Below are 22,401 nucleotides of genomic sequence, written 5' to 3' on the forward strand. Positions count from 1 at the left end.
AGTGAATATAGCTATAGTGATTTCTCCTAAGTCAAATGGAAAAGTAAATTTTTGTGCAGACCTAAGATATTTTAACCAAGTTTGATTAGTACTTTATAATAAGAAAAAATGACCAACTAGAAGAGTTAAGTAAGGCAAAATACTTATCTACTTTAGTCTAAAGCAAGGACTATTAGCAAACGCCTTTCTTGGAAATCTTCAAAGAGAAACCAGGCTTTATTATAGTTCAAGGACTGTCCCAATTTTTTAAGAATGTTTTTCATCTGAAATGGAGCGCCAATGACCTGACTCATGGGCAAAAAATTTTACAGACTGGGGAAAAAGTATCTGAAATAAATCTGAACAACATTATCATTTCAACAGTATCTGGGAAGAATACATGCAACATTTAAATGATGTTATTTCCACTCTTGAGGTGGCAGGCATAAACATCAATGCAGTGGAATGTTATCAAAGATTTTCTGAATTAGATTATATTTTTGGTGTCAGAAAGAAGTTAGCCAGAAGAGAAGAAGATGCAGATTATTTAATAGATGCAGCCGTCAACTACCAAGAAAAACTAAGATCATTACAGGAGTTGTGGGATACCATGGGAAGGGGTCTATAACTCATTTTTAAAATCAAAACTAAAGCCCTCGCAGTCTTAATCAACAAGAGCTTGCCTAACAAAGCTTAATGGACTCCTGAGTATAAAGAAACTTCTTAAGAATTAAAAATTACTTTGTATAATCTTCCCATATATAAGACTAACAGATTTCAGTCTTCTTTCTGCTTTGAACATAGATGCCTTTGATGTATAATTGAGTGATAACACAAAACTCTGAAAGAGGAAACATGTAATTCTTTATATTTCTGAAAAACTTTTATCAATAGAAAATAAATAAATTGAAGACTGGGAATCTGAATGGGAGAAAATCCACTCAACACAAATGGCCTTCAATGGAATTGAAGGGATGACAATCCAATATGTTATATATAACATAGAGAAAAGCCAGCTGCTAACCTGACTGAGAGAAAATTGACACAGGACTTTGTAATCAATTCCTTAACTCTTAATTTAGGAAATAGGTAGACTGAGAAATAGAGCAGGACACACATAAATCAAATTCACATCATGATCCTAAAATATGCAGGCTTAGATTTGTTTTTTGCTGTCTTTAATACAGGAAAAAAAATCCTTGGCTGTTTAAAATTGCTAATCAAACAAGGTTTGAAAATTCATGGAGGAATGCAGTGCAATTAATTTGCTTGCCAGCTAAGGCTAAAAAACCAAAACTGCTTATGCAACATAGTTTAATATGCATCTTAATTAGAGGGGGGAAAAGCTATCTGTTCAATGTATCATTCCAACTCCTAAAAATCCAGAAAACAGTCTTTGTCCTTGAAAAGTTGCTCAGATCTGATTTAGGACATGCTTGTTTGGATTTCTCATTTCGCTTTTCTGGAAGATTAAAAGTGATAGCCAGAAATCCTTGCTTATCTCCTGTAAATAAGCCAGAGATTCATTAGTAGAATGAGATATACATTCTGCCTATTCCATGTTTTCTTGTTGTCATCCACAAGGATGAGCAATGTAGATCTTACTGAACCTTAATTCCCAACACAAATCAGCATAATCATGGCTAATTGATGCTGTGAGTTATAATCCAGCAACACCTAGAAAACCACAGACTTCTGACTTTATATGAACTCTATGCTAGCATATTTAATTTGCTGTAAAAATTTAAATAGATAAATAAGGATACTGCAAATGTTACTGCCTTCCAGAATGTGGTTAACAATCAGCCCTTCTTGCAGGCACAGCACAAGAATGAGAGTTGAGCCCAGCACAAGTAGTTTTGCAATAGGAATGTAACAGCAATTTGATTGTGTGAAATGAATTAATGGTCATTAAGCAAGGACTACTGTATGTTGTTGATCAGAGTTATGCTGCATAAGGTAGGTGAGAATACATAGCTAATCAATCAATAAAGAAAGAATTATCCAGATTAATAAATCTGTGCCATACCCCCATCATTGTTTCAACTTGTTTTGGAATTAATCTTCCTATTCTCAAAAGGCAACAAGTAAGTAAAGCTTTCTATTTGGTCAAGGGTTATTATTCTTTCACAGTACAAATCTAGATTTTTTTAAAAAGATCATTTGTAATGACATGTGCGGATGACTTTATGGAAAGAGGTGAAGAGATGCTGCCTAGGAAACAATCAGGCAAGAGAGGCATAAGCCCCAGGGGCTTAGTGGTCAGAGAAAGAAACTTAGGAAGGAAGTGCCGTGAAGGATCAAGCAGTTAAAAGTGATAGTGGGAACTTTGTACTTTCAGACTTGTAAGATTGTTGTCAGTCTTCCCAGGTAAACCAGACAGGAAACACAAACTAATAGTGAATTAATTCTACTTTATTATAATTATTATAATGCTATATTAACAGAAAGTACAAATTTCCGACCATCCATTGAAAAATATAATTGATTTCTATAGGTTTCTTTCTCCCATACTTACAAACGTACTCAGCGTGGCACCTTTATATAAAGTTATCTCTGCTCTGGATACACCACTAAAATTTGGCAATCCTCAGTTTACCATTATTTTCAATAACTTGCATAGCTTTCCCCCAGATGTTCATTAGTATTACTCATTCTCACGTAAAAGTATCTCACAGTCAAAATTGACAGGTGATATGTATATATCTATGTACATTCATAAAGGGAAAAAACAAATCAATATTCTTAAAATTCCTAGCAGTCACACTCACTGGACCCTAGCAATTACATTCCTTCAATGAATTTGTTACAAACAGTATAAAATCCTTCCAACAGGAATTCTCTAGTGCAGGGGTGTCAAACTGCCAGCCATAGGCTGGATGCATCACAGCAAAACTGTGCCCACCCCATTGCCGGCAATGGAAAAAAAAGTCACGATATGTCGCGAAATGTCACGTGAGGTTGCGAGTTTGACACCACTGCTCTAGTGGCCTTATTAGGTTAACTATTCCTTTTTTTGTAAAAAGCAAGGTTGAAAGCCACAAACAAGGCACACCCTCTATTCATTTTTAGAGCATTTCTACAATGTCACCAAACCAGTTGTTATGTTCAAAATGATGAACATCTGCAGCTGGAATTCAGTTGAATAATAATAATAAAAAACACCATATAAAGGTTTTAGGCTTTGCAGCTGCCAGAAGGCAGTTCCCAACATTTGCCTATAATAAGATATAAACTTTATCCCTGTGTGATTTGCTGATTCATATAAATTAGACAAAATTGCAAAATCAGCCTGTATCTATGCCATCTTGATTACTAGTTCTACTTCATGGCAGGGTCTCATTGCGTTTGCCTCAAGAGTTTCTGTGAAACATCTTTTCATGTGGCAACTGGGTGTGGAGAAAAGTATTTGCCAATGCAATCACCCTAGCTGACCAAACAAAATCCAGAAACCTTCTGCTGTTTGGGGAAATGCCACAAAGAAAACATTCAAAGAGCCTAAATTTCAAAATAGAAGTAATTTGCTCTAAGTTGCAAAGTTTAACAAACCTGAAACAGGTTTAATAAACATTAAACGTTTCCAATTCTAGCATGAAAGAAGAGATGCCCAGAATTTTTACGAGCACATGCCTCCTTTTGTGCCAGTCAGATTCTTCCCTGAGGTTTGTGTCATCTAAATTACAGAAAAGAAATTCTTCACAAGTGAAAACAAATACAACACCTAAGAACTGCTCTCCCCAACTACCGTATTTTCCAGCGTATAAGACGACTTTTGAACCCCTGAAAATCTTCTCAAAAGTTGGGGGGTCGTCTTATACGCCCAGTCGCCTTATACGCCGGAAAATCAGTGGGTGGCGTCTGGCGGGAGCCCGGCAGGTCAGTCCTGCGCACGCGCGCACTCCCCGGCTGCTCCTTAGCAGCTGGGGAGTGCGCGTGTGTGCAGGACTGCCCTGCCGACTCCCGTCCGACGCTCTTCGCTCTTGAGGCAGCTGCTGCCTCAAGAGGGAAGAGCCGGCTCGCTCTTCCCTCTTGAGGCAGCAGCTGCCTCAAGAGCGAAGAGCGTGGAGCCGGCAGGGCAGTCCTGCGCACGTGCGCACTCCCCGGCTGCTCCTTAGCAGCTGGGGAGTGCGCGCGTGTGCAGGACTGCCCTGCCGACTCCCGTCCGACGCTCTTCGCTCTTGAGGCAGCTGCTGCCTCAAGAGCGAAGAGCGTGGAGCCCGCAGGGAAGTCCTGCGTGCGCGTGCGTTTGCAGGACTTCCCTGCCGGCTCGCTCTTCCCTAAGAGCGTTGGACGGGAGCCGGCAGGGAAGTCCTGCTCCTGTCCGACGCTGCGCTTCCGCCGGGCGGTGCTGGCCGAGACGAGCCAGCAGGCAGCCGCCGTGAGCGTGGCGCTGAGGGGCAGCAGCCCCACGCGCAGCAGCCGGCTCAGCAACAGGTCCGAGCGCAGGAGCCGCACCGCCAGGCTGCCCAGGAAAAGCAGCCACACCGAGAGGCTGCACGCCCAGTCCAGCTCCATGAGGGGCAGGGCGGGAAGCCGGTCGGGAAGAGGGACCGGGAGCCCGGGCCGAGCGCGCCTCGGCCGACGGTGAGAGGGAAGCGGCACATGAAAAGGAGGCTGCGGGCGGAGCTGCCCCGCCCTGCGCCGAATGGGAGAAGTTCAAGGCCTGGGGGGGAAAGCAGGAGGGGCGCTGGCCGTGGCGGGTGGCGGCTGCCCTCCGGCGCTGCCTGCCGCCCGGGAAACGCTGCGTCTCGGGGGCCAGAAGAAGCGCGGGAGCAGTGGGAGGGCCGGCGGGGCCAGTCGGGCCTTCGCCTCCTCTGCGACGGACAGGGAGGGCAGGGCATGTAAGTATTTTCCGGCGTATAAGACAAAAAACCTTGAAAAACTTCTTAAAAGTAGGGGGTCGTCTTATACGCCGGTTCGTCTTATACGCCGGAAAATACGGTACTGATGTCCAGAGAGGATGAAAATAAATCACCATAATTTCCATAATTTCCTAACTGTAAACTGAAAAAAAACCCCAATAAACACAATTAGAACCTTACCTTAATTATTAGCTCACTAGAGGGTGATTTTAAATAACTAGCAAGATAAGAGATAACTAGCAAGAAAATTAACCAACAATTGTTAAAAGAAAATAATATGAATGAGTCTAGATGATGAGTAAACAAATGAACTTTAGATAATGTGCCTGATATGTGGCACATGCAACCATCTTATTAGACCTGAAATTTCAGATCTCAGAGGAAGGGAAAAAAGGACAGCAATGGAAAGCAAGTGGAATGTTGTGGAATGTTTTATGTAGCAATGCATTATTTTAATTAGCAAAATAAATAAAAGAATGCTTCATGTCATTTTATATAGTTTCCCTTGCTATTTCCTTTAATGCTTCATTCAATGCTACTTATCAATTAGTAAACAACATCTTTGAAAAATAAAGACAATATGATTCAAAATGTTACTCTGAGAATTAAAAACGGCACAACACTTGTGTAACTTGTAATCCTCTTTATTTATGATGCAGTAGTCATACTCAGTAAAAATAAGCTGCCTTTTTACTGGCTTTGTACTAGTATTCTAAGGCTGGAGCATTTCTGAATATTCAGTTGACAAAAGGCTGGGTCTCAACAGACTCTCTTAACTTTCTTCCCTGGGGACCAGGGCTGGGCTGTAGATAATATGCTTGTTTTTACTTATTGTGTGACTGATAGAGGCAGGTTTAAATATGTTCCTAGCTTTGGGGCTCCCATTTATGCTGTAAAGTTTGCTAAATCAAAACCTAGTTTTCTAAATCAAAACTTACTGCTACCAGCCTTCTAAAAAGCCAAATTAAAAAAAGTTATACAAGCATCTAATGCAAATAATTATTGCATGTGTATTGCAGGACAAAAGCTTGTGCTTCATGCATTCCTACATTTGTGATGAAAGAAACCATTGTATTTTGGTCCATTTGCAGCCAAAACTGACCTCAAAGCTGATACTATCTTTCAATAAAGAGCCCAGTGATTTAACTAAACACTCACCAATGTTCACTCAATGTAGAAAGTAATCCCACACCAGCAGCAAAGGCAACAGAGATGAAACCAGAGAATTAAAATGAAACAATAGAAGAAAATAATTTCTGGTGCTTTATTGCCATTTTTGTAACACAGAGAGGAAAGTCAAACTTTTTAATTTGTCACTACTTTCTAAAAAGAGCAAAAGAAAAAAAAAGGCAAATGGATTTACCGTGTAGAGCTCATTCAGGACTTTCATCAGGTCTTCTTGGAGCTGCTGTCCAACTTCTTTACTCTGCAATGCAAAAGGAACAACAGAAAGTTAGCTGGAAAAAAGATATGCTGGCTACACGCATGTTACAACATTCACAAATTAACTGTTGAGAGTGAAGTGTTTGTTCTCCAAGCTTGTGGGTTGGTTTCTGAACGTTTCATTATCAGGCTAGTTAACATCTTCAGTGGAGTCTCCTAAATTCAGCTGAAGATGTTATCTAGCCTGGTAACGAAATGTTTGGAAACCAATACACAAGCTCGGAGAATGAAGCTTCACCCTCATCAGACACCTGAGCTACAGATATTCACCACTATTTTCAAATTGGCACAGACATTTAGCTCCTATTATGCCCAAATTAAAGAAACATTTTTAATAAAGTGAAATGGGCTGTGTCCAAAACCAGCCAAATATTGGTACTGTTTTGGCAAAGGAAAGCAATCTTTTCTACAGAAAACTAGTTCTACTGTTTCTTGAATGTTGAACCATGGTAATTGAATTTTATCAGGCAGGAAGAAAGGAGTTTGTGGGACCGAGTAACGTGCATCTAAGAGAATGCAGTGATCTTCACAGCTATGAACTAAGCTGAAACAACCTTACGTGCTCCCAAAATATCTGTGGTGCCTCTGTAATTCTAGGTATATTTTAGCACAAGGCAGCCCCTGTAAGTCATAGCTTTACAGCATAAATGGGAGCCTCCAAGGAACATATTTAAACCTGCTTCTATCAGTCACACAGTAAGAACAAGCATATTACAACACATTCCCATGTCTTCTAGACTCTAAGAATCCTCCTTCACTCTACTTCTTAGAGCTAAAAGTGCAAGCAGTTATATTACTTGATTTGGCCAGAGGAGATTGCCCAGATGGGTGACACTTATATGCTGAAACAAACAGTTCAGTGTCTATTATTTGATAAACTTTTGCTCTATAGGCATTCATTATCAAAAAAAAATCTAATTTTGAAGGAAACACATATGTATGTGGTATTTTAATACAAGGTTAATTCCAAATGCAAAGTTTTCACTATGTTTTGCAATAAAGCCAGTTTATCAATCCAGCTAAGTAAAATAAAAAGTTTTATAAGATAAATGTTCTGGTTGCTCCATGGAGATAGCCAATAGGTATTAGAATTCCACTGCTTTCTTCCAGAATGGTTTTCTATTTCACAATCTAGCTTATTCTTCTGAAATGTCCTAGTATAGTCCCACCTGTGTGAGATCAGATAGGTAATTTAGGTGCTGTCATCATTTGGGCATCCATTCAAGCATCAAATTATGAATCAGATTGCATCAACACTTCATTTTGCAATAAAGGGGGATTAACAACAACCTAATGAGATGAAATCATACTATTTAAGCCAAAATCTGTCTGGTTCTGCTGTTCTGCTCTGGGTGATACCAGAAAAAAAAAAGGTTTCAGTTAAACATGGGTGGAATTCACAATATGAAATCATTCCAGCAGTTAAAAATTTGGGCATGCTTTATATGTACTGTACGGATGCAGAGTTCTTGAACGAGAGTATCCAGTATTGGGATCTGAAATCTATACTTTAAAATGATACTTAGATTAGGGAAGGTGTTTTAGGTTAATGTAAGCATGCAGCCCTGGGATTCCAGATTCCCTACTGTTACCCAGGCTTGTTCCACCTGTTAGAGGTAACTCTACTGAGGACAAAAGGCATTCCATTCAAGGTTATGGGACTGACGAGGAACAAATTTAAATGTTTCTCCTGTTTTTGCTTTACATGAGAGAGAAAAACAGCTTGTGATAAATTACATTTTTTCTGTGGCTCGATTAATACCCATAGAGACAATTTTAATTCTAAACTCTTCTGACTGTGTCCATTAGAACCTGAAGAGGAAGTCTTGCTTTTTTACAATCCTTGCTGAATGTACATTGTGCAGTTTACAAGACCTGCTACTTTGCCTTATTTTAGACTACAGTTTCATTGCCAAGATTCAACACAAAAGAAACCCCACCCAGTGTACTTCATATTCATACACAGTCAACTCTCAGCATGCCTTCCAAGACTCAGATGTGTCATTGTCTTCACTTCACAATACTGTCATCTATTTTTATCAGCAAATAATCATAATACAGTTATGTTTGTACAAATACACAACATTCCATAGTTAGGAGAGCCTGGACTTCTGAACTACCATGTTAAATCCGAGGCATCATGACTCATGCATTTGTTTGCTTTAGTAAGAATTATTAATGTAATAAACTAATCAAATAAAATTCTTCCCAATATGGATTTTACATGGAATTTTTACATGGACTATAAAACAGATCTGCCTAAAATATACTTTAAGAACGATTTTTCAACTTAATCAGGTATTAATAAACTATTCTTTACTTGCTTTAATTGGTCATATAATCCAAGGCTTTTCACCCTTTTCATCCATTGTAGCACATTTAGGATACGGCAACATCCAAGTTCCACCAGTTGCCTAGCAAGGTGTCAAAAACTTGACGACCAAAAAAAAAAAAAAAAGGAAAAAAGTGATGAAGTGCAGGTAGTCCTCGACTTACAACAGTTCACTTAGTGACTGTTCGAAGTTACAATTGCACTGAAAAAATGCCCCCCAAGCCACAGCCGAGCAAGACACCTGCCCGGCAGCGCTCTTCCTCCTGTCCGAGGTTTTCATTGTTGAGAGCATTTCTGTTGAGGATTGACAGCGGGGATGGGGTGGGGGGTGTTTGGTTTTTATTCCCCCCTGTCTGCTGGGTGGTTGCAGCAGGTTTTGGTCACTTCACATGACCCTGGGACACTGAGACTGTCATAAATATGAATCAGTTGCCAAGCATCTGAATGTAAATCACAAGACCCTGGAGATGCTGCAATATTCCAGCTGATCGGCACTTCTTCTGGGCTCAGAAGTGCCAGGATCAGCGCCAAGCTCCAGCTGGAGCCTGGCGCTGATCCTGGCACTTCCACTGAGCCCTTACAGCTCCAGCCATCTCTCGCTCAGGCTTGTGTGGTACTGCCACCGGTTCAGCTCATTCCCCTCCCCCGCTGCCACTTTTCTAGGATGGTCGCGTACCACCTGCCAGGTGCCAATGTACCACAGGTGGTACCCGTACCACTGGTTGAAAAGCCCTGATATAATCCACACTCAGAACTGCTAAATAAAAGAACATCTTTATCCAATTTTTATAGCAGCAGCAATACATTCAGAATCAACATTACTAAAATCTATTCAGAAATTTCCTTCTACGTAAAAGGCTAAAACCATGGACCGAGGCACGATAACCTCTGAAGCCTACTCATTAAGCATGGAGATGTTTATTTATGAAATGTACAAACTGCTTTAACCCCAAGGGATTCTAAACTCTGAATAAGAGGAACAGCGCTGCAGACAGTGCAGAATAGTACAATAAAACACAATATAAAATCTAATAATAATATTTAGACGAAGTGAAGAATAGAAAAAAGAGACATGGTAAGGCAAAGTATTACATGACTAGTATCTTTAAAAAGTAGCAGGCAAATCAGATTACAAGACCCAGCAGTGGCTAAGAACAGGGAAGCTGAAGAAACAGAGGGACTAATTCTGGCTGCACAAGGCCAAGCATTAAAAACAAATGTGCACAAAGACAGCATTGAGAAGACAGCAACAGACAACTAACGCCGCCTCTTCAAATAAGCTGAAGAAACAGTGGACCACCTAGTTAGCTGCTGCAAGATCAGTTAGTTGCTGCAAGATCACACAAACTGACTACAAACGGAAGGCATGACAAAGTAATAACAGTGGTGCATTGGAAGAGCTACAAGAAATGCCACTTGCCTGCAAGCAAGAATGGTGGGACCACGAAATAAAGTAATAGAAAATGAAGAAGCTAAAGTAGGACTGGGACTTTAGAATTCAAACAGACAAGCACCTGCTACATAATACAGTACTCCAGAAAGAAAAGTCTGGACAGTGAATGTGGCACTACCTGGAGACAGCAGAAGAGAAGAGAAAGAAAATCACAAAAATGCAAAGACCTGCAAATAGAAGTAGAATGACTGTGGCAAAAGAAAGCAAAGACAGTAGCAATAATAATAGGTGGCCTGAGTGTCATCCCAAAACATCTGGAGTAGCACTTGAACACTACTGGCATTGCCAAAATCATCACAAGTCAATCACAAAAGGCAGCTTTATTTGGACCAGCATACCTGCCTGGCTAATACATCTAGCAACATTTGTCTATCCCAGCTTCTTGGGAAGGACTTGTTAGGTTGCTAATAATGTCAAATCCATCTAAACATCTGATTAACAAAGCAACAGACCATAATGCTAATTGCATCTGGAATCATTAGGGCTACAACAACCAGATCTTATAAACAGACTGGAATTATATATTGTATTTCCATTGTATTTACTGTTTCCATAATCTGTTCTTTGTGGAAGAAAAAATATGAATAAACTTTAGGTTCATATCTTCTCTTTTCATATGAATTCTAATACTCTGATTTTAGTAGCCTTTGACTTATTTGCAGCTGTCTGTTCACCTAATAGAAAATGATGCATATGATATACACATATACGCAGTACACCAATGTGTACACATGAGCGTGTGTGTGCGTGTGTGTGCGCGCGCACACACACACACACACGGCTCTGATTGGACATTTTTTTACTATTCTGAAACGTCTTCACTTTCTAAAGCACCAAATTAGTGGTATCAAAGACCAAGAGAAATCTCTTTATATTTATTGAATAGTTTATAATACTTGCACAATGATGCAATCCCACCATTGAATGAATGACACTAGGAAGACAATGAAACCAGTAAAAGAACAATTAATGCAAGCAGATGTTTCCTCCTAATAACAGTTCTGAGAAGGGATGTAACATGCATTATCCCTGTTTATTTCAGCAGCCTGCTGAATTGAGTGTGACTTACTCCTTTAGTCCTGGTTCCCTATGGAAATTTGTATTGTGCTTTACAAAGGAGCATGAAACTTTATGTTGTTTAAAGTAAAAAAGAGATCTGTGGAAATCCAAAGCTTTACCTACACCAAATCACAATCCACAATCACTGAATAAAAAAAAAATCCAGGAATAGGTTAATAACAATGAGCTCAACTGCAGACAAAAATATATATAAAAAACAAATCCTATGGTATGGATTGTTAGGAAAGGGACTGAAAATAAACATGCAAAATTTTGTAATGATCACATCAAAGCAAAACAAAATACAACCATACAATTTTAAAAAGATATTTTACAATTGGAAAGAAAGCAGATTGGATCACTACAAGTAAAGGTTTAAAAAATGTTCAATGTTTTTATTTTAAGGAATTAAGCAGATTATAAAAGCAACAGAAATTTAAGATTTATGAAATTATGCATTTTGCAAATCTGGAATAGTTAGGCCATTCTACAAAAATGACTAGATCAGAAAAAAAGAAAATACTTGACTCTACAATTCTGTTAATTTTTTTGGAATTCATTGATTGTAAAATATGGTCTTGTTTATGAAGAACTGAATATTCAGTACACTGCAATGAAAAGTTGCTACAGCTAGCATGACTGCTGAAAGATCTGTTTTCCATAAACAAGAGATTAAAGCTATTTAATCATTAGATGACAAAGAAGGAAAAGGGGATGCTCAAAGAGGATATGGAGAATGCATAATGAATTCTTTGCCTAAGTCTGCTCTGATTTGTAACAACTAAAGACAATGGAGGGGGACAACAGAACACATTATAGGATATTTTCAGAAAATACAAAGTTAACAAATCTCTGGATCCTGATGGCATCCACCTGGGAATTCTTAAGTTCTCAAATCAAAAACTGATGACCACTTAGCAAAAATATCTAACCTCTCAGGCATAGTATTAACAGACTGGAAAGGAAAATGTAGTCAAATCCAACATTTAATATATAAGGTCAGAAGCAAGTTTTTAGGAAAACTTATTACTCCACAGTAGAGCCTAATATTTGTCTCCCAGAAGAATATAAATGCTTCCTTCTAATAATCAACTCAGGAGTCTAAGTCTCTGGGAATGTATTGGGACAATTCTGTGAGCTACCTAAGAATGCTTTATCTTTTATATTTGTCAGTTACAAGTATTGTCATACAGCGTCCAAGACTCACAGAATGTTGACAATTAAATAGACAGAACCAGATTTTTAAAATAATCCCTTTGGCAATAAACAGAATGTTATGTTTCTTGATGTTTTTCTGGGCTGAACATGCATTGCAACACTCACATATAAGCTAGAGCAGGGATCCCCAACCCCGTCTGTGGACCAACACTGGGCCACATCATGCCAGCAACTGGGCCGCACAAACAAGTGAAGCCCCATCCGTGGGATGCAGGCGGCATACGAAACCACGCCCCCTCTGGTCCCTGGAAAAATCTTTCTCCATAGAACCGGTCCCTGGTGCCCAAAAGGTTGGGGGCCTCTGAGCTAGAGCCTTGATTTTCTTTTAAAAAAGGAAATAATTGGGTGGGGTGGGGGATGGATTTAAAGTATTAAAGATTTAAAGGCTGAGAGGTTTAAAGAATTTACCTGCTCAAGAGTCTTAAAATTATACTGGGATTCTTGGGAAAGATTGTATGTGGGTAGTTGTGTACCTATTACAGATATAACATCTTCCCTCTTTATACTACCCAAGACATGTATGAAAGAAATTGGTCGATGTTTTATAAATTAATAGGGAAATACAAATGACAAACCAAGACAGTGACCTAGATAGTTTTTCTTACTGAATTTACAAAAGAGGTTGTTAATGTATCACTTAAGGAATATCCAGTTAAAAATTCTAGAATAAAATAATAAAAGATAAAATCAATATTAAAATCACATCCCCTTTGTCAGTTACAGATAAGCAAAACACAGCATGGCCAACTATACTATAATATCAATCTTTAAACTGTGAGCCCCATAGTCATTAAATACTAAAATGCAAAAGAGTAGTAATGCAAAAGGGTTTGCTGCATTAATTTGTGAAAAATAGCTATGATGGATTAATCACGTGTTTCAACTTGACTTGATTTGACTCTGAAAAAGGTACTTATGACCCAGATTCCTCTCAGGTTATATGACAAATATTTTGTTCAGTTATGCCTTGTTCAGATGCTTCAAAATGCCTTAATTCTTTAACTTTGCCTTTCTATTTTTTTCCCAACCCAACAGAATGTCACATAGGAATTACATAACATAAGAATTACATAAAGGGGTTCAGGACTGTCAATCTATTTGTCTATCAGCAAGATCATTTTCTAAAAACAAGATGTTTGCATAGTTGGAGAAGCCAACAAAAGATAATTTTGAGTTCAAAATTGGGTTGGATTTGGCTGGGGTTGTAGAAGGGGGGGGAATCCTCCAATGCATTCCTACAGTCTGGGAGACACTTGAATAGTGGTTGAGAATGCCTATGGCTGCTGTATTCCTAAGGCCCAGTCCTCATGATACAAATGATACAAAGCAGAGCTACTACAAATCTAAAAGCCATTCTCTTTATGTTCTCCATACCTTGCTTCTCTCCCCACTCCCCCCCACAGCCGGCGTTCTTTCTGTTTCTTAAATACTTCAAAGTCCTTCACTGTGCCAGCCTTTTTTGTCTGCAGACTGGAGTAGGCTTCCTTATTTGATATTACTATGGATTGAAAACTATGATTACACACCACTCCTAGTTAGGGAAAATGAACAGTGCAGGTATATTTCTTTTAATTGTTGATCATGCCTAGGAGGTCAGACTGAATCATATCTACTCAGGGAAAATGTGGACACAATGCATAATCCATGGGGAGCAGGGCAAAATTTCCTTACAGCACAATTTAGCTCAGGTTAATAATACTGAGGAACAGTGGAGGAAGAAAACATAATATAACTCTAAATATTTTTTCCTAATTGATCATCTATTTATAAAAGAGGCAGGAGAAAAACCTCTATGAAATTGGCTACTTTTGTTTCAAAAGAATAATCTTAACAAAAATAGTAATCCTGCTGTTTATTAATCTGTATTTAACAAAAGTTACTCTCAGTCACACAAAGAAATGTGTGTCAGTTCTTTTATGTGCAGTCATGAGGTTTATTTTATTTTAATTTATTTTGCTGTCATATAAGACTGATAACTCGTCCAACCAATATAAAATTCTCTTATTACTGAACACTGGGCTATCATTTAGTAAATGGCTGGAGAATGAATATGCCTAAAGAAACTAATACTAGAAACAGTATGGACTGGGAGGTCATTCACTAGGTCATGCTTTCCTCTTTCAATGAGCCTATTAATTATGATTTTGCTCTAAGTGTTCATTCCAACAAGATATGCAGCTTTGGGGGAAAATATGTAATCTGATGTGATCTGTTGCCTGTGTCCAGATAAGTTATAAACTTTTCACAGTTTATGATTAGCTGAATTGACTCTCTAAACTCTTCACCAAATATAAAAATAAGCAGGAGAATCAGAATGTTGAAATGATTTAAATTTTTACATTCAATTTTAATATATGCCCTCAGGTCCCACATAACCATCCATAGGTGGCCAGATTAATTGCTAAGTAAATAAATCAAAGCTGGAAATTGACAAAGGAAACCTTTTATGAAAGAGAAAAAAACTACTGTATAGTGCCCCAGTAAATAAGAAATTCTGCAACTATATTCAAAAAAAACAAGGAAATTAGAACTGTTTTAACCATTGCTACTATGAAAGATGCCCAAAATATGTCATAGATGTAATTTCCTTAATAGGAATTATTTTAAAAAACCAAATGACATTCAAAGCATCCCAGAGCTTTAATTTTTAACCAAAATATTCCGTGTTGGTGCTCAGCTTCATGACTATATGGTCATTTACTGTCCAAGCTGTTCATTTTTTAGAATGTGGCTGATTTTACACTCTTTTATTCCACATTGACAGCTTATGCACTCATGCAAAAATGCTCAAGTGGAACTTTTTAAATAACTGTGGAAAAGATGCTTTTGAAATGCTGAAGTATGCTGGTTCAGGGAAAAGAGGAAAGATATGCACAAAAGGAAATCAGGCTAGCTGTTAACCTGGGCTACACTGAAATTAATGCATATACAGCATTAAACAGGAAATGTCATGGTTACAAAGTCAATTTTGTAATCTATAGATCTGAATTATGGAATTAGGAGTCAGTGCATATGGTGGCAAAAACACTAGCTAAAATGGTCAGAAGGGAGATTTCACTGAATATGAAGAGATAGTAAAAACAGACAATATCCAAAGTTTTCCAAACAGTCACACACATACAGTTCTATAAGTAAAAGTGGTGTTCTTGGATTCACAGGAAGCAGTCAAATAAAGATACCTTTTGCCAATAGTGCAAACATAAAAGAGAGACTTACACTGAGTAAATAATGGAAAGACAAAGAAGAGTGCCACACTAAAAAAATAAAACCCTTTTAAAAAACAAAATGAATCTACCTTTTTTAGTGGTAGACTATAATTCATATACATAGCATTTACAAAAAGTCTGAAGGATAAGCTGACATTCTTGACCTAAGATCAAAATCTTGCTTAATTGAATAACTTTTTTCAGAACAAAACAAGAATGTTAAAAGAAGCCACGAGTATGTGTGTGTGCGTGCACACACACACACACATAAGTCTTGTACACATACTCACACTCAGTCTTCTCCCACTGTCTTAAAGCTTTGGTCTGTACATGATTCATGGACAGAACTGTAGGTCATTACCACAACTGACTGGAACGTTAACTCTCAGAAGCTAGTCAAGGCTCTCTTTGTTCACCCAACCCTGCCTGCATTTAATTTAATCATTATTTTGGGGGAGGTAGGGAATCCTGGGCAATGGTTGCTTGACTGTTCCACATTCCACTGAAAATTACAGCAGCAGCTTCAAAATATTTAGAAGAATGAAGAAGGCAAGTTAGATTATATTGTCCAGATTTTACAGCCTAAATAAAACATACTTTTAAAGCATCATAATGTATGGTAGAAAAACAAATTTAGCTTCAGTAGCCTTTACCCTATTTCAAAAATCAAAAGGATTTTTCCACACTATTTGGTCATTATGAGGGCAATTAAGTGTCCCATTAGCTGAAGCTCTGATTACTTTCACTTGTTTGATTTTTAAAAAAGATCAATAGTCCCAAATTATCAACTGCAGTTATAAACTGTGCATTACACAGACAATTAGAATTAGATTTTAGGATTCAAGGCAAGACTTGTGAAAGTTTAAATAACAGAATAAAAATCAAATGGATGATGAAACAAAACCAAAATAATATCTACTGATCAGTATGCATTTTCCTCCATTGTTAAAAAAATCTCCACCTCTTTTTAACATTTTCTATTAGAATCTATTTAGAGTATTAAGACTTAAGGACTTAAGAGAGCATGCCCAAGATGGCGGACGTGCAGGGCTGAGCTCCGTTAGGAGCTTCGGCAATTTTAGCAATGTGGCGACCCTGGGGAGCTTCACAGTGATATTTGGGTCCTGTGAAGGTTTCGGGTGAGGAGGAGGAGGACGAGGGAGCTGAGCTTTGGTATCTGCCTTAAGAACGCCTACATGGTTTGCCTGGCTCTGGGAGCCTGGACTCACCGAGGGCTCCGAGGACTCCGAGGACTCTCTGAGGACTTTCTGAGGATTGCCAGCTGAGCCCGGAGGAGCCTGGCGGAGCCCGGGGGAGTTTCGGGAGTTTCTGGACGGCTTGGTGGACGTGGAGGAGCTGAACAGAGCCCCGTGTTGTGTGGCGCCGATCAGCTGTTTATCGGTGCCGCAGGGACCCGGCGAACTCCGATGGAGGCTGTTGGAGGCGGAGGAGCTGGGCGGAGCCCCGAGGGAGACTGCGGAGGCTGCTGAGGCGCCTGGAAAGACCTTGATTTTTTGCTGAAGCTCCGCTCAGTGTGGCTCCGACCGGCTGACCGTTTGTGCATCGGAGGTCCCGAGACCCCTTCCACGGAGCCTGGTGGTGTTCCTGAGATCTGTGACGCCCGGATTAATTGTTTACAGCTCGGTGATGCTCCGGAACGCCTTCCTGCTGCTTGGGAAGCTGCGTGTTGTTAGAATGACTATGAATCGCGGCTTGGAGCGGCGGGGGCGCGAAAATGCTGGAGTGGTGGAGACGTCGTTTAGCTGGTTTCCGAGATGGCTGACAGTGAAGGGAGCGGGCCTCTCTGATATGGTGACCTGGCCTGGTGGTGGAACGCGGACGCTGTTGCCTCGGACATTTGTGAGGCAAAACTTAATTTCTGCGCCGCCAGAAAATCATTGGACCATGTTGTGGTTTCCCTCCTTGACTGACTATCATCCAGTCTTTTTTGCAACATGGAAGTGACTTATGTAACCAGAATCCCTCCTACCATTTTGTGACCATGCCGGCTTATTAATCCTGATATATTTCATAGATTCTTTGCTCTAACTCCCTCCCCTTCTCCCCCCTCCCCTATAATAGAAGGCCCGGGTTGTAACCACTGTGGGAGAGTGGTTAAGTTTTTACATCTGCTGCCTCCCAGAGGTGAGAGCTCTGGGGGGTATTGCTCCCCCGGTTTGTATGTACCAGGTTGCCCCCCGGCTTTGACCGCCGTGAGAGGGCGGGATTCGATCTATCCCGGGATTTCCCAGCTCCAGTGGCAGTGGAGCTGGGCTGGCTCTCTGGACACTTGCCTTCGATTTATTTATTTTGAGATCCTCCCATGTTGAGTTGATCTGGTCTGCCTTGCTGTTTTTTTTGTCGGACTTGTTAAGATCATGCGTCTGACTTATTCGAGCACGACCTTATACGCTCTCAGGGGGCCCCCCCCCATCCTGGGAGCGACCCGCCTTACTTTTTACACCTCCTCTTGATGAAGGGCCCGAGTGTTGGGACCCTGAGAGATGGCTGGGCATGGGTAGGGGCCTCCGATATAAGCCAAATAGGAGGCCCCTGGTTAGTTTTTTGGTTAAATTTTTTAGGAGGTTAGGGAGGGGGGTGGGAACTTCTTTTGGTTGTTCGGATATGGGGGGCAGTCCAGCAACCACTGTTCAGGCCAGGGCCGGGATTGATCACGGAGGGGAGGAGCGGAGGTCGGTCGCCCCCGGGGCTCCAGGGCAAGTCGTGGGAATGCCTATTCCCACGACGTTAGGGAATGGCAGCAGGTGCAGGAACAGAGGGCCGTATCGACTCCAGGGAAGGCCTCTCCGCTACTTGCAAGCGGTGAGGCGTTCCGACCCTCTTGTTCTACCCCGAGGCCCCGGGAGTGAGGATGTGCAGCCTCCTGAGCTCCGGCTGGTGTACCTGAATGCCAGGTCTGTCGTTAATAAAGCTCCTCTCGTCCGTGACTTGGTCGAGGGTGAGCAGGCGGACCTGGCTTGCATCACGGAGACTTGGTTGGGCCCAGAGGGCGGTATTCCTCTGGCTGATCTCTGCCCACCAGGTTTCCGGGTGCTACACCGGCCTCGGGGTAGGGGTGGGGGAGTGGCTGTTGTTATGAGGGAGACCTTAGCTCCGCGGGAGGCCACCGTTCCGCAGATAGTCGGTTGTGAGTCTCTCTTTTTGAGATGCGGCCCTGGTGCGCAGTTGGGCTTGCTGCTGGTGTACCTTTCGCCTAGTCACGCAGCAGCAGCCCTGCCTGAGCTTCTCGATGTCCTCTCTGGGTTGGTGGTTGAGTTCCCGAAACTTATAGTTTTGGGGGACTTCAATCTACCATCTCTGGGAGGATCATCTGAGTTGGCTCGGGAGTTCATGGCTTCCATGACGGCCATGGACCTGACGCAAGTAATTTCAGGGCCGACTCATGAGGGAGGCCACACCCTTGACCTAGTTTTCTTATCTGGGCGGTGGTTAGATGATCTTGGTGGGGGCTCCCCAATTATTATGCCCCTGTCATGGACCGATCATCATCTCCTGCGGCTGGTCTTCCGTTTTGCCACCCCCCGCCGTGGGTGTGTGGAACCAGTTAGATGGTACCGCCCCAGACGCTTAATGGATTCCGCGAGATTCCAGGCAGCGCTGGGGTCCCCACCTGCCTCCCCCACTCACAGCTCGGCAGATGCCTTAGTGGAAGCTTGGGAAAGGGCAGCCACTGAGGCTCTTGACCGAGTTGTACCCTTGCGGCCCCTGACCCGATGCAGATCCCGTCGAGCTCCATGGTTCTCCGCGGAGCTCCGGGAGATGAAGCGCCGGAGACGGGGCCTAGAGAGCGGTTGGAGGTCCAGCCGATCCGAATCCGACCGATTGCGACTAAGAACCCATATTAGGTCTTATCTCGCTGCGATAAGGGTGGCGAGGTCTAATCACTTCGCTACCCTTATCGCGTCCGCAGATAATCGCCCGGCCGCTCTGTTTAGGGTGACTCGCTCCCTCCTTAATCAGGAGGTGAGGGAGGAACCCTTGCAGGGTCGTGCCGAGGAGTTTAACAATTATCTGTCGGACAAAATCACTCGGATTCGGACCGGTCTGGACTCCGACTGGGCAGAGTCTGGCGATCAGGACGCGGGTGGTCTTGTCGATATCACTTGGGAGGAGTTTGATTCTGTGACTCCGGAGGAAGTGGACAGGATTATGGGGAGACTGAGCTCCACCACATGTTTATTGGACCCGTGCCCTTCCTGGCTGATTTATGCAGCCCGGGAGAGGACACGCAGCTGGTTCCAGGCAGTTATATCAGCTTCTTTGAGTGAGGGTAGCTTCCCTGCCGTCTTGAAAGAGGCGGTGGTGAGGCCCCTCCTCAAGAAGCCTGCCTTGGACCCAGCTGTATTGAACAACTTTCGTCCGGTCTCCAACCTTCGCTTTCTTGCGAAGGTTGTTGAGAGTGTGGTGGCGCATCAGCTCCCTTTGGTCCTGGATGAAGCGGATTATCTAGACCCGTACCAATCGGGTTTCAGGCCCGGGCACAGCACGGAGACGGCATTGGTCGCGCTGGTGAATGATCTCTGGAGGGCTCGGGACAGGGGTCATTCCTCTGTTCTAGTCCTATTGGACCTCTCAGCGGCTTTCGATACCATCGACCATGGTATCCTGCTGCGGCGTCTCAGGGGATTGGGAGTGGGAGGCACGGTTTTACAGTGGTTCTCCTCCTATCTCCAGGGACGCTCGCAGTCGGTGTTGACAGGAGGGCAGAGGTCGACCGCGAGGTCTCTCGTTTGTGGAGTTCCTCAGGGGTCGGTCCTCTCGCCTCTCCTGTTCAACATCTATATGAAACCGCTGGGTGAGATCATTCGTGGCTTTGGAGTTGGGTATCATCAGTACGCTGATGATACCCAGCTTTTTCTTTCTACCCCAAACCACCCCAGTGATGCCCTCAACGTGATGTCCCGTTGCCTGGAGGCGGTTCGGGTCTGGATGGGGAGGAACAGACTTCAACTCAACCCCGACAAGACCGAGTGGCTTTGCATACCTTCATCCCGGGTCTATTCGGATATTCCATCTCTTTCTATGGGGGGTGAATTATTACCCCCCGTAGATAGGGCTCGCAACTTGGGAGTCCTCCTAGATTCGCGGCTTACCTTGGAAGATCACATGGTGGCCGTGACTAGGGGGGCTTTCGCCCAGGTTCGCCTGGTGCGCCAGTTGCGGCCCTATCTAAGCCGGGATGATTTATGCACGGTCACTCACGCGCTCGTGACCTCTCGTCTAGACTACTGCAACGCCCTCTACATGGGGCTTCCCTTGAGGACCACCCGGAGGCTCCAACTGGTACAGAATGCAGCCGCGAGAGTTGTGTTGGGAGTTTCCCGATACTCCCACGTGACACCTCTGCTCCGTGAGCTGCATTGGTTGCCAGTTGTCTTCCGGGTGAGATTCAAGGTGCTAGTAATGGTGTTCAAAGCCCTCCATGGCATGGGGCCGGAGTACCTCAGGGAACATCTGCTGCCGGCATCAAGCTCCCTGCGCCCTGTGCGTTCCCACAGAGAGGGCCTCCTCAGGGTGCCACCGATCAGAGAATGTCGATTGGTGGCCCCCAGGGGGAGATCCTTCTCTGTGGGCGCTCCGGAGTTATGGAACCAGTTACCGGTTGAGCTCCGGACGGCGCCCGATCTGCGCTCCTTTCGCCGCGATCTGAAAACATACTTGTTCGAGCAAGCCGGCCTGGCCTGAGGGGGGATTGGTGGGGTTTTTTATCATTCTTATTGGGGTTTTTACTATGTATTTATTGTATTTTAATCGGGCATGTATTTAATTATCTTTTAATTTTTGTAAATTTCTGTGTTTTATTCTTGCCCTGTACACCGCCCTGAGTCCTTCGGGAGAAGGGCGGTATAGAAATGATAATAAATTAAATTAAATTAAATTAAATTAAATTATTTTCTTAGCCCCCTTTGCATGAAATGCTTCACATATATCCTGTACCTTTATAATATATCACAACATCGAGGCATCATAGGATCGAGAACCATTTAGATTACTTTGGCAAGTAATTTATCTCCATTTTCCAGGCAACAATGAAGTATATTTCCCTACATTGCATGATTCTACCTCTTTCTTCTCTCTTACTTACTCTGTCTCCACCTTCCCCTGCCAATATCTTTATGTTTATATCTATTCCCAGGTACTCCTGTGTATATATAGAAGCAAAACTACTGTTCTACAGTGAGTGTCCAGTTAGGTCAAAAATTGCCAGACAACCAAGTACCTTTATTTGTGAAGCCTGCTTATGAGTAACAACCACGCACAGGTCAATTTAATTCTTTATATTTTTCTTTGAGAAATATAATGAAGGGCCATTTCTTAATGATGTTCATTGAAGATGATGGTAAACCACTGAGAGTCAATGACAGCCACTGGTATCATAAATAGATATTGTTTCCACAGTTTCATTAGTTTTAATTTAAATGTGTTATTGACTCTGACAATTTAATTTACCTCTATAAAAGATTAATTCAGTATAAAATAATCATAGCTTTGCTGTTTATTTCTTTGACTCATAAAGTTGGCTCCAAATATTGCCTTAAATGCTGTGAAACATACAATGTTTCATCATCCATATGAATGAAATGAACCATGAAGACTGTTTCAAGAGGTGGCATACTTTACCAGCTGCCTGGAATACTAGCAGAACACCAGATATTATGTCCTGTAATTTATCTTGCACAATTCCAATTCTCCTTACAAGATACCCTTGCACTCTACCTTCACTGATGCCCTTTTTCAAACTGCTAAGCAGAATGTATGTTGACCGACTTGTCACTTAGAGTGCTGCTGCCAATCCTTTAGCTGATCTGAAACTAAACAGGCAAAAGC

General features: G+C 42.0%; 1 protein-coding gene across 1 annotated transcript in view; it reads right to left on the reverse strand.

Annotated features, from left to right (window-relative positions):
* SRGAP2 (SLIT-ROBO Rho GTPase activating protein 2) overlaps positions 1 to 22,401 on the reverse strand; it is a 228,725-nt gene that overhangs the window by 79,585 nt on the left and 126,739 nt on the right. The window contains exon 5 of the mRNA XM_081324575.1: positions 6,205 to 6,267. Within this exon, the coding sequence (XP_081180701.1) occupies positions 6,205 to 6,267 (63 nt within the window). The remainder of the gene's footprint in view (positions 1 to 6,204; positions 6,268 to 22,401) is intronic.

This window comes from Vipera berus, assembly GCF_964194415.1.
Source record: "Vipera berus genome assembly, chromosome: 3".
Classification (NCBI taxonomy): domain Eukaryota; kingdom Metazoa; phylum Chordata; class Lepidosauria; order Squamata; family Viperidae; genus Vipera; species Vipera berus.